The sequence below is a fragment of the Rhinolophus ferrumequinum genome, chromosome 25, assembly GCF_004115265.2.
Source record: "Rhinolophus ferrumequinum isolate MPI-CBG mRhiFer1 chromosome 25, mRhiFer1_v1.p, whole genome shotgun sequence".
NCBI classification, from domain to species: domain Eukaryota; kingdom Metazoa; phylum Chordata; class Mammalia; order Chiroptera; family Rhinolophidae; genus Rhinolophus; species Rhinolophus ferrumequinum.
The window spans coordinates 6,747,629-6,764,813 of NC_046308.1; the positions used below are offsets into that span (position 1 = coordinate 6,747,629).

The 17,185-nt window shown below is 52.4% G+C and overlaps 1 protein-coding gene across 2 annotated transcripts; it reads right to left on the reverse strand.

Moving 5' to 3' along the window:
- Positions 1 to 4,788: 4,788 nt before the first annotated feature.
- On the reverse strand, positions 4,789 to 12,087 carry PHETA1 (PH domain containing endocytic trafficking adaptor 1). 2 transcript variants are annotated; one of them, XM_033098420.1, is made up of 3 exons: positions 11,871 to 12,087; positions 9,425 to 9,549; positions 4,789 to 7,547 (listed from the first exon to the last, which is right to left on the reverse strand). In XM_033098420.1, exon 3 carries the CDS (start codon positions 7,507 to 7,509, stop codon positions 6,844 to 6,846), a length of 666 nt encoding a protein of 221 aa, XP_032954311.1. In that variant the 5' UTR covers positions 7,510 to 7,547; positions 9,425 to 9,549; positions 11,871 to 12,087; the 3' UTR covers positions 4,789 to 6,843. The 2 variants fall into 2 exon arrangements, with proteins under 2 accessions (XP_032954311.1, XP_032954310.1); XM_033098419.1 differs by having other exon boundaries at positions 4,789 to 7,526; positions 11,871 to 12,086.
- Positions 12,088 to 17,185: the final 5,098 nt, after the last annotated feature.

The following is a 17,185-nucleotide window of genomic DNA, read 5'->3' on the forward strand; positions in this document are numbered from 1 at the left end:
AGCTGCACTTTCAGGAGGTTAGGAGGTTCCATCGGCCTCGGGAGATGGTGGGCGAGAGCAGAGTGGCAGGGCCCCTTAGCAACACAGGCCTTGATGCTCAGGCCTCTGGGCCTCGCTCCCCACCCCTGCCCTTCTTTCCCTCCTAGTTATGCTCCTGAATTGCACCAGAAGCCCCCTCTCCTATTGCCTCCTGGTGAATGAAAGAGCAGACCTCGCTTGGTTGATTGGCCCATATCGACCTAAGAAACGTCTGAACCTGTAGAGCATTTTTGTAAGGATTTATTTGAGCCAAACTGACGACATGCCAGGGAGCAAGATCTCAAATGCCCCACAGAAGAACAGTTTTGCAGCTTCTTTTATGCATTTGGAATTAAGGAAGGAACATACGTGGAGGTGGGAGAAAGCAAGGAGGGGACTGGATTACAGGATAGTTAGCAAGACTGTGTGTGCTCTCTTGAGAGTTAATGCCCCCTTCCAGGGATATTATTTCTGGCATTTCAAAGGTGTGTTAATCTAGATGCACAAGAACAACGGACAGGGCTGGCTTAAAACCTTTCGCTACAGAAGTTATAGGTCTGTGGCATAACTACCCACCATGACCTGCCCAGTTAGGAATTTATGATCAGATCACTCTGGGAGTTTACTTTCCATAGAGCCCCTTTTTTTTGTCCACACCCATGAACACCGGGGTGACTATTCTAGATCATTCTGAAAGCCAGGCTCTCCATAGCCAAGGCACAGGGTGTGTGTTGCTCTGGAAACTGGACTGCCTTTGCAGGTACCCAGGAAGCGGAAGCCACCCCTCCAAACCCATGAGCAGTGGAGACAGGGCAGGGAACACCACCTCAAGTGACCTTGGCCAAGGTGACTCCTCATCCAGGTAGGTTTCCCCATCTGCCACAATGAGAGGGATAAAACAGTTGATCTCCTTAATGGGCTGTGATCTTCTCCAGCCCCTTAGGTTGTAGGTGTTAAAAGCACTAGCTTTGAACTTAGCCTGCCGTGGGTTTCATTCTCCACTATCAGGTAATCTAGGGCCCTTCAATGAGACTCAGTTTCTTTATCTATAAAATGGACATGTTCATAACAGCATCTTCCTGTATGTGGTGTCTATTACTACATAATAAATAATGCCAAAACTTAGTGGCTTAAAGCAATAAATGCTTATCTTTCGATCTCTGTGAGTCAGGAATTTGGGAGTGGCTTGACTGGGTGTTTCTGACTCCTGGGCCTCTGTCAGCTAAGGCTGAAGGCATTTCCGGAGCTGGAGAATCTGCCTCCAAGATGGAGCGCTCACGTGGCTGGCAGGCTGGTGCTGGCTGTTGGCAGGGCACCTTAGTTCCTTTGCAAGTGGGCCTCTCGCAGGGCTGTCTGAGTGTCCTCACAACATGGCAGCTAAGCTGGCAGAGGCCGTAGTGTCTTCTGTGACCTAGATTAGGAAATTCCAGTGTCGCCTCCACAGAATCGTCCTGGCCACACAGTGTGGGAGGGGAATACACAAGGGTGTGGACACCAAGAGGCAGAGGACATCTGGGGACACCTTGGAGGTTGGCAACCACACTGGCTTACAACTAACTTTCTTTGAAGATTAAATGAGCATTTCTTAATCTGTGGTCCAAAAGCCCCTTGTTTCCTACTTAAAATGCTGCTTCCTGGGCCCTGCCCCTACCTACTGACCCAGAATTCCTGGAGCCACGGCCTAGGGATCTGCATTTTTAAGGAGCATCCCAGGTGATTAGATATCATAGGTCTCGGTAAATGTGTCTCAGTAAATAGGAGGCAATTCTAATTCATTTCGTTTTGTGTGGCCCCTCTGGGTGTGCCCGGCCCTGGGAAGGATGCTGTCAAAATGAGAGAACGGTCGGTCGTATGGGACAGATACTCCCTGGGGGTCTGGCGTAGTTGGGAACTGTTGTGTGAAAAGAAATTGTGATCCACTTAAAGATGTGCAAACAGTGTATTGGAAGGATCTAGGGGAATCCTGGTGAAGTCCAAGGGCAGGAAGTTCAGCCAGGCTTTGGGGCGCTGCATAGTCTGTCTTGATCTGTTCCTTCTCTCTCTGAGGCTGCCTCTGACCTAGCTTAGTCTGTTCCCCACAATTCAAAATTCCCAGGACCCTGACTGCTCAGCTTGTGTCTCGGGACCAACCCCTGCCCGAGCAGCAGCTGTAGTCAGGGAGGGGCTGAGGGGCATGGGGGGAGTGATTGCCATCTCTGTGCTGGGTACTGTGGTAGGCCCTGAGGGGCACATGGGAAGCAGACCTGGGCCCTGCCCTCCAGGAGCTGCAGTCTAGAGGACCTGGGTACACTGCCCCAGGATGTCCCAGCCCACAGCTAGAGACCCAATGACAACAGTGACCCTGGACAATGAAGAGAGGGCAGTGGCAGCGGCTCCAGCACCCAAGTGCTTTCACAGCTATGCCCAGCTAGAGCAGCCACAGGCTATGGCCCCAAGTGTGGGCAGACTGAGCTAAGAGGGCCATGACCCCTCCGTCAGGAGCAGGTGACTGCTTTGAGTCCCTAAGACCAAAATAGGTCATGGGCTCATCTTTTAAAAAGTCTTCATCAGAAAATGCAAAATCTGCAGCTGGGCTTAAGCAGTTTATAATTTTACCGCGTGGAAGAGTTTTGTTTTGGATGCCCCAGTTTTAGAAATTGGGACAAGTAGCAGAGTAAGTTTGCATAACAAAGTTTGAGTAAGGTGATCTGGGGAAGGACTGGAGGGAGTGGACAGTTGGCACCAGATTTAGCCCCATAGTAGGGACAAAACAATCCTGTTTAGAAACATACAGTGTGGAGCCGGAAGTAGGTGGCGGGGAGGGCAGTGCCACTCTTTGAATATTTGTTCACCGTTTTGAAACAGGAGGGATGGAAGGCTTCCAGGGAAAGGATGAGAAGCAGTGGCCCGTTTACTGTCCCAGGGAATCCCGCTCCAGCCCTAACCTTCACCCCACCGAGCTGACAGCACCCTGCAGTTCATCACCCAAAGCCGTGGTCTTGAGAGAGAACAGCCACAGTCACTCAAGCTCACCCATTAGGAAGACTCTGGCTGCACGTAACCAAAATGTCCACCTTAAAGCTTCAAGCAAGGTCATTTATTACCTCAAATAACAAGATGTTATTAGGACAGGTTCCTGGGTCCATTGATTCAGCAGTTCAAGGGTTATTTTCAAGTGTGTGCTAAACTCAGCAGGGGATAGTTTCCTTCCAGAGGCCTATTTCTTTATCACAAGATAGCTGCCACAGCTCCAGGCATCAGGCATAGCTTCACCCCCAGAGAACAATGAAGAGCTCTTCATTGTGTCTCTTTTGAGAAGGAGAGGACCTTCCACTAACATCACATTGGCCCAAACTGTGTCACACAGCTATTCTTTAGCAGCTACAGTTTAGCTAATCCCTCCAAGTCAGATGGGAGCCGCACAACTGATGATCCACGTGGACTCGTCTTGTTAGGGTGGATGGATGTTGGGCAGCTTGCTTGCTCCTCACGAGTTTCTCATCCCCTATCCCAAGTGGCTTCTCAGAATGTTCCTTCCGAACTCATACAATATCCCCCACACTGTCTGGGTGAAGACCATTTTCTCTCCTTTGTCATGCTCCGGGGATGTTTTAGTCCTCCTCAGACACGTGCCCTGAACACCTCCCCTGAGTCGAGAGGAAACAATGACATATTAGCTGGCGGATGCACAACACTTGGGTGGTGACCCCTTCTCCCTTTCAGTTGAATTCATGGAAACATCCAGCCCTAAGAAGCCCGGCTGGTGAGGGCATCATACTTGTAGCCCTCCCTCTTGGGGCGATTTCCCCCACTCCGTGCCCTGGGATGGCTGTGGTCACAAATGCCACAAGCAGTGCTCTGACTCAGCCTGTGTGGGGAGCCACTTCCCCAGCCCCCATCTGTCAGCTCTGGTCCCAGGGGAGGTGGAAGGAATTACTCAGCATGCACTGGCTACTCACAAGCGGCATGATTCCCTGACCTTAATATTTTTCGTTTCTCCTTCTTGAACTTGTTCTGCTGAGCGAGGACTGTAGGTTGGTCATCCTAAGCCACATTTTCCTGAATGTGCATGATTTTTCCAGGCTGACAAAGGAGACATGTGACCCAAGCTCTGAATCGATATTAGGAGGACCTAGGGCCTAGTCCATCATGCTGGGTGACCTGGGGCCAGCCCCTTTCCACCTGTGAATCCCCCATTAGCCCAGCAGACTCCGTGAGTCTTAGACAGCAGACACGTAGCATCAGTACTACCCCATCCATCCTGTGATCACGGCAGACATTACTAATCAATCGCAGGATCGGTCCCTCTCAACCAGCACTGGTGCCAGAATCTCCTCACTCCAGGCCCCTGGCAGCCCCATGAACTGATCAAGAAGAACCGGGTTTTGACTCTTCCATTTGCTGTCCCTGCCATCCCTCCCAACTGTCAGGCCTTCAGCCCACCGTTGACTTTCAAATCCTCACCTTTCCCTCTGCCGTCTCTCCCCTCAGAAAAGGAACTTTGCGACTCTATTTCCCCATATTCCCCTTCTTCCACAGGATTCCAGGGGTTTACATCCCTGCTGACACTTTTCAGCTGTGTGAACTTGACAGATTTCTTCTCTGTGCCTCAGTTTCCTCATCTGTAAAATGGGGTTGGTATCTGCCATAAGAGGTTATGAGAATGTGCCTGGAAGAGCCAGCCATCAGCCATGGGGGGGGCACTCATCACACACTGGTCACCGCTCCTGTAGGGCCTGCTCCTGGCCCTGCCAAGCATCTCAATCTAGGGTTTTGATGGGGGAAAATAATGACACAACCAGCCATTACTTGTCAAACTTTTGGGTTTTTTTATTTTAGCCTTTACACCCCCACCCAGGCTGCCTGATACTTCTTCCTCCACCCAACTCTGGAGGCAGCCTGACCCCATCTTGTGCTTTTGGAGATGGGGAGTGGGGGGGGGGGCAATTCCCACCAGTCCCCCAGGGAGACCAGGGCATTGTACCTTTGTAGCTTGTAAACCTGCACGAGGACGGGGGCCAACACCTCATCCACCAGCTGGGTCTGGACAGGACATGGGCTCGGGGTAGCTCCTAACACCTCTGGAGACCCAGAACCTATGGAGGAGCCACCGACCCCACTCCCACTGCTCAGGATTTGGGAAAGAGGAGGACAGGAAGCGTACCAAGACCCCAGAATTCCCTGCTGCAGAGCAGGGCATGCCGGGAGAAGGCAAAGAACCAGGTGAGATTCTTGAGGTGGCTTTGTTTCCAGCCAAGGTTCCTGGCCCTCTCCCTGGGGGCAGTGCCAACGGTCCCCTCTCACCCCCCACCCCAGCCAAGCCAAGAGCCGGGCACCCCGTCCCTTACTACCAGCCAACAAGAAACAAGGAGTGACAATACCAAGCTTTGTTGCTAGAAAAAAACCACCAAAGTATTAAAAATTAAATTAAAATGGAAGCCCAGTCAACTGAGCCAGCAGTGAGCTGGTGATTGAAGACACACAGACAGCCCCCCATTCTTCCCCAAGCCCCAGAGTCTCTAAAGACAGCAGGAAGGGGCCTCGGGACCAAGTCTGTCTGTCACCAAGAGAAACCCTCTGGGGAATAAAGGTTGGAAGGAGGTATCCTCAGAGGGTCCCCAGTGTAGGGCACTGAGGACTGTAAACATGACCCAGCTTGAGGGCCAGGGGTGTCCCAACCTCAGAGATTCTCCTGTGAAGAACAGCCTCTGTGGTGAGAATAATGAAACAGCAGTCAGCCTCCCCATTGGAATATTGGGGGGTGAGGGGGGCTGGGCTGTGATGGAGGGAGGGGCTTCCAGAAGCCAAACACAGCTTTGTAACTGTTTCTTTGCCCCCTACTGGATCAGCACCTGGGCCCTTTCTGGGTGGTGAGTCAGCTCGTGGCCACCCCTCCCTAGTGGAACCTACTGGAAAGTCAGCGCACGCCATGGCTGCCCAGCCAGACTGGACCAGGTCAGGTGAGCTCCTAAGAGGCCCCACCCCAGTCTGGGGGCAGAAGAGCTGGCTCTGGGAGAAGGAGACTGAAGGATGTAGTTAAGAACTGTCAGGAGAGCACATGAGAGCCACTACAGGAACACAGACACGGCCCAAGGCCAGAGGCCACTACTGCGCCAGGAGCACCACCTCAAGGCCCGGGTGAGGCCCAGGGCAAAGTCTTGCCTGGGCCCCACTCCAGGCTAGCAGTGGTCGGGACCAGGCAATCTCACCATACCGGTTACGCATTAAAACCTGCCTGCCTTTTGCACCTGCTGCTTCTGGAGGCAGGCAGGCAGCCTGGAGCCAAGCCAGCTTCTCTGGAAGGCCCTGGAGCAAAAGGAGGTCAGACCCAGGTGTGTGGCACAGCCGAGCCTTCTCTCTGTCCATGCTGAGACCAGGACCAGGGCTGATGGGACATTTGTCTTCAGGCCGCAGGTCCTCGTCAGGTCCTAGTCACAGCAGCCAGGACCTGTTGCCAGCAACAGGCCTTTGCTGGGTAAACGGACCAGGACTGGGGTTACAGTTTCTTTGAAACCAGCTCTCAGGCTTCTTGAGGCTCAGCCAGGCCCAGGATTCTCCTTAGAATCAGGCAATGGCCTTCTCTGAGTCACACAAGTCCTAAAGTATCCCTCAGAGTCCAGCATCTTCTCAGAGCTTGAGTCCCCTGAAAGGAGGCCACACAGGGACCACAATTTCCCTCAAGACTTGAGTATGATTTCCCTCGGGACCAGGTCCCCCAGTCTGTCAGGGCTGGGCCTGTCAGAGCAGCCCTTGGGACTCGAGTCCCTCCAGAATCAGGACGCCTGGTGACCTCAGGGCTGGCTGTGACTTTGACGCTCCCCTTCAGGACGGGCCCTCACCATCACTTCAGGGCTGGGCCCGGTTCCTGAGCCACAGACTCCTCAGGGCCCTGACCTCCTGCCCGTACCACTCGTGCAGCTGGGCGAAGGAGGCTGAGTCCAGAGGCCCGTTGGGCACTGAGCGCCGGCGGGGTGGCAGTGGCGGGGGCTCAGGACCAGGCCACGGGCCGGTTGAGGTGCCAATGGGGGCGGCGGGTAGTTCGGTGCTCCAGACGGCACAGCCGTTCTCCTTGGGGGGCAGGGCGCGGGGCCGGCGTGGCGCGGGGGGGCCGCCCCCTGCCCGCATGGCGGCCAGCTGCTGCTCCAGCTCTCGCACCACCAGCCGCAGGTAGTCGAAGCTGGCCCGCGACAGAGCCTTCACCCAGCCCTCCATGGCGGCCTGGCTCTCGGCGGCCAGCACGTAGGTTCGGGCCCGGGCCCCCGCGAAGCGCACGGCGAAGGCGAACTCCTCCGCGGCCTCCACCAGCTCCACCGTGCAGCCCTCCAGGATGATGACGCCCACAGGCTCCCGGCTGGCCGGGTCCTCGAAGTAGAAGAGCATGTTGCCGCGCAGCACGAACCAGCGCCGGTGGTAGGCCGCGTGCCGGCCGCCCTTCTTGTACAGGAAGCCGGCGTTGTCCACCGGCGCGTCGCAGGTGGCGTAGAAGGCCAGGCTGCGCTCATTCAGCTTCATGACGGTGAGGCGGCGGCCTGCAGGGGGGTGGGGGGGCGCTGCTCAGGGCCTGTCCCCAAACAGGACAGCTGTCATTCACGTGGCCACTGTCACTGGGTCGCCCAGGGCCTCACCCTGACCTCACCGCCACCCTCGCTGTCATAACAATCAATACTCCTCTTCCACAAATGAGGAAACTGAGGCTCAAAGAGTGGTGTGACCTGTCCCGTGCTCACACTGCCCAGGACTCACACCTGGGTCTAATTCAAACGCTGGCCCCAGAAGCCAGGCTCATAACCCTCCTGCTGTCCTCCTCCCCCAAAATGATGTTGAGGATTGCTACTGCATGCCAAGCATTTTATGTATCTTAACTCACCTCGCAACAAACCTCAGTTGGCAGGGACTAGCCTGACTCCCCCCGCCCTCCCTTGACAGATGGGGAAACAAAGCAGAGAGGTTAGTGACTCACCCAAGGTCACAAAGCAAGTTGGAGGGAGCTGAAATTCAAACCCAGGCCTCATTTCAGGCCCTGCTGTTTCCATCATCCCCGAGGACCAGACTGGCTGACCTTTTGTGGTCCTTTTCAGGTCCCAGCTTTGATTTCCTAACTCTACTTTGATTTGCTTGTCCGTGAACGGACAATATGAACAGAACCTATTTCAGAGGGTTATAGGGACTTCATTCATCAAAAACATTTATTAAGCACCCACTGTGGGCCAGGCCCTGTTCTCCACACTAGGATAAAGCAGTAAACAAGATGGAGGGCCAGTGCTCTCGTGGTGCTGACATGCTAGTGGCAGGTGAAGGGGACAGATAGTTAACAAACACATAAAATGAATCTGCCCGATGGTCTTCAGTGCTATAGAAAATCTAATACAGGGAAGGGGGTCAGGCGGGTTGGCAACAAGAGGAGAGTTTGATTTTAACAGGGGGGTGAGGAAAGGCTGTACTGAGAAGGTAACATCTGAGCAGAGACCTAAGGAGGCAAAGGAGGGATCCCCTGGGACTCACTTGGCAGAAGGAACAGCAAGAGCAAAGGCCCTGAAGTAGGAACCTGCTAGAGTGCTTGAGGAACAGCAGGAAGCCGGTGAGGCTAGAGCAGAGTGAGGGAGGGTGGCAGATGCAGTCAGACAAGCAGAAAAGATTGTGGTGAAATGATCCAGGAAGGGCCCAGGCTTTGGTCCACACTTATGGAGAGGGGATGGGGAGACAGCATCCTGTACCCAAAGTAGAGGAATTGAGCTCTATCCACCTTCCCCAAGGAGCACATGATGGGGCAACACTGGCCAGGTCAGACTTATTGGGATGTGGTACGTGGGCCCCCAATGCGGCCACACCCTCCCTTGGGGTTTTCCATGGTCACTGTCAGGACCCACCTTATGCTCCTGCTTCACAGCCTCACTCTACATAAGACAATGGCTACATTTTTCAAGAGACAAAGTATATGAAGTCCCTGGAATGTCTAGGTGTTCAATTAATGTTTATTCCCCAGCCTGGGTGGTGCCTTACTCAGGGCCTGGAGGAATGAGGTATGGTTGGTGGCTCTCCTGGGAGCACCTGGCCACCGAGGGGCCCAGCCAGGCAACCTGACCCAGGGAGCAGGGGGCGATTGCTCCTAACCAAATCCAACTCGTCTCACCTGCCTATGCAGTCAAGGAAAGCTTCCTGGAAGAGGCAACACAAGTTGATTTCATAGCTGAGTCAGCCTGTGCTGACCTGGTAACCAGGCCAAAGCCAGAGTCCCTGCTGTGCCTCCCGGTGTGACTTCAGACATGGGCTGCCCTTCTCTGAGCCTCAGTTTCTCTCTCTGCAAAATGGGACTCATGCATTCTCCCCCACAGCCCAACAACCCCATATGGACCCAAGCCCCATTTCTCACAGGAACTATCCACTCCACTTGTCCCATTTTCCTCCTACCTCTCAGGCCACCACTCACCTCCCTGCCCTCAGCCCAATCTGCTTTCGGTGTGCTGTTCTCTGGGTTCAAATATCAGCTCTGTAGTGTCGAGGATGTGTGATCTCAGGCACGCTTTAAGCCTCTTTGGGCCTCTATTTCCACATCTGCAAAATAGGATCATAATAGCACCTAAGTCAGGGTTTTTGTGACGATAACACAGTGATTACATACCAGGCACTGAGCATGGTGCCAGGCACACGTATGTGCTCAGAAGTAGCAGTTGTTGACATTCTCCCCACATGCTCCCCTCCATGCTCTGTCTCAGCAAATGGCCTTTGGTTTCTCCCCTCACCCCTACTATGACCACTCATCAAGTCCAGCTGATCCCCCCTCCAACCTCTTCCAAATCAGTGGCCTAATCTCTGTCCACTGCCACCTCCACACTCTAGGCCCCCATCACTGCTCGCCTGGCCCGCTCCATCTAGTGGCCTCTTCATTTGTCTCCCTGCCTCCACCCTTGTCCCTTCCCTGTCCATGTTCTTCAGGGTAAGAGCCAAACTCTTTCCTAGGCCTCTCCACTGAAATCCATGCCCCGTAGAGAGATCCTGTGAAAACCAAATTCAGCCACACTTCTCCTCCACTCTAAGCCCTCCCATGGCTCCCTACTTCTCTCAGTATAAAATTCAGTCTTCCCCATGGTGTCCAAATTCCCTTCCTCTTGCTCACTCATCTTCAGCCACCCGGGTCTCCTTGCTGTTCCTCATGTTCCCGTCTCAGGGCCTTTGCCCTGGCTCTTCCCTCTGCCTGGAATGCCCTTCCCATATCTTCACATGGCCAACTCCTCATCCTTCAGTTTCAGCTTGACCATCATCTCCTCAGGGAGGCAGTCCCTGACCACCCTATACAAGAGACTCCCCCAGTCACTCTCTTGTACCCCATCCTGAAAGTACCTAGGTCATTTTTGCCTGCTCTAGGGGCTTTTGTCTGGATCCCAGTGTCTGGCAGTAGTTTGTGCTGAAATGCCTGTAAAACGAGTCAAACAGTCATCTTAAACCTCTCAACAAGCCCCATGACAAGGGGTCTATTCTCCATCCCACATTCACGGATGTGGAAACGGAGACACACAGAGATTAAGGCACTTGCCCAAAGGTACAATGCTGTGCCCAGAATCAAATGCTCTATGCAGCTGGCCCAAAGGAACTGATGTTGGGGTCTCTCCACCCCATTAAGGCCAAAGGAAGAGCAGTTTCCCTCATGCTCAGCAAATGGGGCCAGCCAGGCCAGGGTCACCGGCAACACAGGACCCTGCTCTGTCCATGGCCTCTGCTTCCTCCAACCCCAGCAAGAACCAAGGTGTGTGTGTGTGGGGGGGTGAGTACAGTAAGCAGCAGGGGCACAGCTCTAGCCTGGGGCAGGGCCTGGTCCCTGGCTTATCTCCTCACACTCCTGTTATTTTCCAAGACGGTCAAAGTCCACTCTGGGCACTGCTTCTGATTCCCAGCTCCTTTCTGGTCCCAGGGCCAAGTTCTCGCCTCCTCTAGAACAGGCGGGAGGGCCTTGAGAAAGTCACTTCACCTTTCCAAGCCTCAGTTTCCTCATCTGTCAGTGGGCTGTGGAGAGGATTCAATGAGCTAAAATGAGGAAAGCCTGCTGGAAAACTGTGGGAAAGCCACCAAACATATTGCCGTTATGAGTTGGGGTTTTCACAGCCTCATCTATAAAATGAGAACACTAACATCCATCCCTCCAGGAAGGGTTGAATAAATTAATCCTGAAAAGCCATTTTGCAAATTGCTTAGCAGGTAGTGAGCACTCAGGAAAGCTGTCCAAAAGGCAAATAATTAGCTCAAGGTCTCCCGGGAAACGGGTGGCCCAGAATCCTGGACTGTTGGGAAACTGTGCTATGGCATTTTGGCACACACTTCAAGGAAAGAAACCAGACCACAAGTCCTGAGGTTGAATCCAGCTGCCACAGTGTCCCCTAGCAGTGGGCATGCAGGAGAGGGTGTGGCAGGTACAGGCAGAAAAACATGTGCTGGGGGAACCATGAAGCAGGGGCCACAGCGACGCCAGGATGGCAGCGCCAGGCCAGAGGCAGCCCCACTGCCTATTGCAGAGACTGGATCTCCAGCTCTGATCCTAGCTGCCTTCTGTCCCTTCGTGTCGTGTGGAAGTTCTCTTGAGTTTCCTAAAGGGCAGCCAGAGCCCCGGATCGGTGGTCAATGGCAGAATGTGAGTGCCAAGTGGAGGGCTTGCCCCATAGTTCAAAAAGCGGCAGAGGTTCCTTACGGGGCCGGGGGGAGGAGGGGAGTCATCGGCCAAGTTTGTCCCCCGCACCTGGGGTCCCTAATGGGGAAATTACAGATCCCCATCAGAGGTCTCTCCAGACGCCCGCAGGACCCCGAGGCCCACGGTGGCCGGAGCCCTGTCCCGCGCGTCCCCTTTGCAGGTCTTCCAGCAGGTCCCCGCTCCAGGCCGGCCTTACCTCGCAGCGAGGCCTAGGGCGGCAGTGGCGGCGACGGAATGGGAGGCGCAGGGCCGGCGGGCGGCCTGGCCATGGCCCAGGACCCGCTCGGTGGCGGCGACGGTGACGGCGTCGGCGCTTTGTCTCCCGGGCGGCCGAGCCGGCGCAGCCGCGAGAGAGCGCGGCTCGGACGAAAGGAGGCGGAGGCAGCGGGACAGCCAGGGACCCCCCGGGCGCACCCCTTTAACCCTTCCCGACCCACCCGCCCCAGCGATTGTCCCGCCCCGGGGTTGGTCAGGCCGGACCCGACACGCCCCCGGATTCGCCACGCCCCCGTGGGCCCTGCCCCGAAACCACTCTTAAAGGGCCTACGATGTTTCACGAGTCTTCAGTGCCTCATCCCAGGAAAGAGGATCCGGTCCCGGAGAATCAACGCGCTTCCAGGGGTAAGGACCGGTTGTGGGTTCTCCCTGAAAAAACATCGGGAGGCCCAGGCAGGACCTCTCACTGAAGCCCTAGGCCTGGAGTCTGAGCTCCTCCCTGACTAGGGTTGCCAGATTTAGTAAATTTAACGCCCAATTAAATTGAAAAATAACTGGACATGCTGAAAACGTGTGATTTCTAGAAAACAAGCTGAATACAGGACATTTCGGGCGTTCTGACCAAGTCAATGGAGGACTGTACTATATGTCCAAAATGCCTGGCAACCCTACCTCTTGCCCCATGGGAAGAGGGAAAGTTCTGGAGGGTCTTAGAGAAATCGCTTCACTTGTCTAGGCCTCAGTTTCCTCATCTGTAAAATAAAGACAGTAATGGTATGTCAAGTTCATGGCACAGAGCAAGTGCTGTCAGCAAATAGGAATTGCTGCCCTTTTTATCCTACCCAAATAACACAGTTCCACCTCCCTGGACCTGTCTTTACTTCCTGCTCTTGCTGCCACCCCTCAGTCCTCCAGGACTCAATCACTGTCTGGTTCTGGCGTGAGGGCAGGAGAGAAACAGGACAGACCTGGATCATCTATTCATTCTACAGTGTTTCACTGAGTGCCTACTGTGTGTCAGCCACTGTACCAGGCACTGTTCCTGAGTTGACCAACAAACAAGATGAGTACTAGAAGTGATTCTGCTAGGACAACTATTAGCCATGGCAGTGGGGTAGAAAGACTAGAAGTACAACTTTAGACAAGGTAGTCAGGGAAAGCTTTCCTGAGAGGCAGGGACGGAGGGAGCTGTGTAGATATCTGGGGGAAGGATGTACAGGCAGAGGGACCAGCAAGTGCAAAGGTCCTGAGATGGGACCATGCCAAGCATGTTTGAATGGGCAAGAGGCCAATGGGGCTGGAGTCAAGTGAGCAAGTGGAAGAATAGTAGGAACAAAAGGTCAGGGAGTATTGGCAAAGGCAGGTTGCTTAGGGCCTTGTAGATCATAGAAAAGACTTTGCTTTCAAGAGTGGAGAGAGACAGCTACCTGATGATATCTGATGTCAGCTGAGCCCCTGGATCCAGTTGTACCTGATGCTGCATTAATTACTCCAGCAGGAAAGGCAAGGTAGAATTTATCCAAGTCTAGACACTTGCCACGTAAGGCGAATGCCAGGCATATGGGCATTTGGGCCTTAGTGTGTGGGAAATTTCCCAGAAGCCTATGAGCCTTGGCTCTCAGAGCCCTCTTGCTGGAGTCAAGGGATGATATGAGTGAAAGAGGCAGAAGTCAGAGAGCAAGTGCCTAGCATCTTTTATTTTTCTGAGTCATTATTTTTTCAGTTGACGTGAAATTTACATAAAAAATTAACTGTTTAAAAGTGAACATAGGGATGGCCGGTTAGTTCAGTTGGTTAGAGCATGGTGCTAATAACACCAAGGTTGCCAGTTTGATCCCCGCATGGACCACCGTGAGCTGTGCCCTCCTTAATAATAATAATAATAATAATAATAATAATAATAATACAAGTGAACATAATGTATAACATGGTGACTATAGTTGGTAACACTATTGAATAACTGAAATTTGCTGAGAAAGTAGAACTTCTATGTTCTCTCCCATACATGCAAATATATATACACTGTAAATATGTGAGGTGATAGATGTGTTAATTAGCTAAATGAAGGAATCGTTTTACAATGTATATGAATTTCAGATCATCACAATGTACACCTTATCTTACCTCAATAAAGCTGAAAATACATCAAAGAAAATAAATACAGCTCCCAAATTTTAAAAAATCACCAGCAAAAAATATAAATAAAGAGAACAATTCATCGATGGTTAGTACATTCACAATTTTGTGAACCTTCAATCTGGTTCCAGAACATTTGTATCACTCCAAAGTAAAACCCTACACCCAGTAGTGATTACTCCCCATTGGCCCCTGCCCTCAACCCCCAGCACTGCTAATCTACTTTCTGTCTGTGTGAATCTACCTATTCTGGACAACTCATATAAATGGAATCACACAATATGTGGCCTTTTGTGACTGGTTTCTTTCACTCGGCATCACGCTTCCAAGCTTTATCCATGTTACAGCACGAGTATCTCCTTCCTGTATGGCTGAGGAATATCCGGTTTTACGGATGGACCACATTTTTCTATCCTTTCGTCCCCTGATGGACAGACATTAAGTTGTTTGCCCCTTTGGGCGATGAACAGTCAGCATCTTTGTCGCTGGAAATGTAATGGACCGGAACAGGGACAGTGATTCAGAAGGACTGGAAAGAAGAATTTCAAAACCAGAACTGGGTTGTGGCTACTGTTACCAAGTCCTGACGATTTTACTTCCAAACCATGTCTCGAGTTTGTCACTTCTCCATCTCTGCCACCACTTCCCCATCCCAGGCTACTGGCATCTCTTGCCAGGTTGGCTGCCATAATCTTCTCTCGGGTCTCCCTTCTGGCACTCTGGACCCTGCAACCCCTGAATCCATTCTCCACTTAATAAAACTTAAGTCAAATCAAGTCATGGCACTCTCTTGCTCGAAGCCTTTCCATGGCTTCACATCACGTCAGGAGCAAGTCCAGGTCCTTTCTGTGAGTGGCAAGGCCTTACTTGTCTTGGCCTCTGCCCACCCCTCCAGGCTCTGCACACACATTTTCTCATCCCCACTCCCTCAGCTTTGGCCACCTGGCTCCCCTCTGTTCCCAGAATGCACCATACCCTGAACCTTTACACATGCCGGTCCCTTCCAGGACTCATCCTTCAAGCTCTCACTCAGCGGTCACCTCTTCCAGGAAGGCATATGACCCCCAGCCCCACCCTGATGAGTCTAATGCCTTTGTTTCCTCCAATCAGTCATTCTTTCAACCAATATTTAGTGAGCACTAACTGCATCTCAGACACCAGGATACAAGTTAAAAAGACAGATAAGTACATACATGCATGTTTGTAGCAGCACTAGTTACACTACCCAGAAGGTGAAGACATCCCAGATCTCCATCAAGGGATGAATGGGTAAATTACACATGGTCCATCCATACAATGGAATATTTACTCAGTCATAAAAAGGAATGAAGTACTGACACATGCTACAATGTGGCTGAATCTCGAATATGCTATGCTAAGTGAAAGAAGCAAAACACAAAGGGCCACACATTGTATGATTCCATCGTTATGAAATGTCCAGAATAGATAAATCCACAGGGACAGAAAGCAGACCATCAATGGTTGCCTGGTACTAGGGGGAGAGGCGAGTGGGAAGTGACTGCTTAACAGGTACGGGGCTTTACTTTTGAGTGATGAAAACTTTTTGGAACTAGATAGAGGTGGTGGTTGTACAACGTTGTGAATTCATTTTAAAATGGTCGATTTTATGTCATGTGAATTTCACCTCAATGAATTATTTTTTTTTAATGACAGGCAAGTGTTCCTGTCCTCCCTTACCAGAGGAAAAAAATAAGGAAGCAACATTCATACAGTACATTAGATGACGTTAGGAGTCAAGGAGAAAAATAAAGCAAGGGAAAAGCATATGAATTGTGAATGAGGATGGTGAGTTGCCATTTTCATTAGGTGAGGCCTACAGAAGGTAGCTTTTGATTAAAGACCTGAAGGAAATAAGGGCACAAGCCATGCAGATATCCAGAGGGAACAGCATTCCTGGCAGAGGAAACAACAAATGGAAAGGCTCAGAGGCAAGAAACATGTCAAGGGGGCCAGTGTGGCTGGAGCAAAGAGAGCAAAAGGAGAAGAGAGGTGAGATCAGAGAGGCCTGTGAGCTTTACTCAGAAGGTCGGTGGGATGAGGAGGACCCACCAAGGAGATGAGAAGGTACAGACAACGAAGCAGGAGAAAAGCCAGGGCAGGCCAATTATAGGTATCGTATTTGGGTTTGATGACTCTGCGTAACCTGTGACACCTCCCCACCACCCCAGGTTAGAGGGTAGGTCCATGAGGGCAGGGAGTTTCGCCTACTTTGTTCACTGTTGCATCTCCAGCGCCTGGCACAGCACCTGGCATATAGAAAGTACTGAGTGACTCCAGGCTTGAGCCAGTTCCTCCCAGGAAGGTGCCCGCAGGACCTGCCATCTGGCATCCAGATTTTGGCCTCCCAGCCCTTTCTACTGATCCCCCACTTTGTGCAGCCACCAGCAGGGAAGATAGTGGTCCCAGCTGGGGTGTGAGGCAGAGTTTCCTTCCACAGTGGTTGCCCCACCCCAGAAGTGGCCAGGCCCAGCCAGCCCCAAGAAGGAACTGAAATTGTCCTCCACCACAAATACCTGGCCCAGGCCACAGACTGTGAGAGGGGCAGTGACAGGAAAGGCCAGAGTCCCTGGACCTCAAAGGGCCCCCCTCCTCTGGGAGGTGTTGGGGAGAAACGGGGACCCGTGCACCACCAGCCTGAGGCCTGGGTCCTGTGTGTGACTCTTGCTGAAGGCGTCTTGCAAGGTCTTGCCAGCTCATTGCATAGCGTCAAATGGAGGGTTTGGGAACCTGCCCTAAAAGGGGGCATTGCTGAGTCCTCTCCTCCTCATCCCCTCTATTATTTATGGAGCCTCTCTTCTCCCCCCTTGCCAAACCCTCTCTTTTCTCTTCTGCTGCCGACCACCGAATTCCTAAATACTTCCTCCCAAGGAGCAAGTGAAACCTTGAGTTTCACTTGCTCCTTGTCAATAACCAAGATGCATTGCATATCGGCCCAGGGCCAAGTTCCTTTTATACAAACCCTTATATTGAATCCTCAAACCAAGGATCAGAGAGAGTAATGTGCCCATGGCCTCACAGGAAGAGGCAGAACTGGAGGTCCAACCCAGAAGTCCAGAATGGCTGCCTTTGGTATATGTTTTTCCTCCTGCTATATCAGGTCAGAACCTGAAGGGAGGTAGGGCTGGCAGCCTTCATTCT

What these genes read in the sequence shown, in the direction of transcription:
- PHETA1 (XM_033098420.1), bottom strand. Translation starts at nt 7,509, where the DNA reads ATGAAGCTGAATGAGCGCAGCCTGGCCTTCTACGCCACCTGCGACGCG.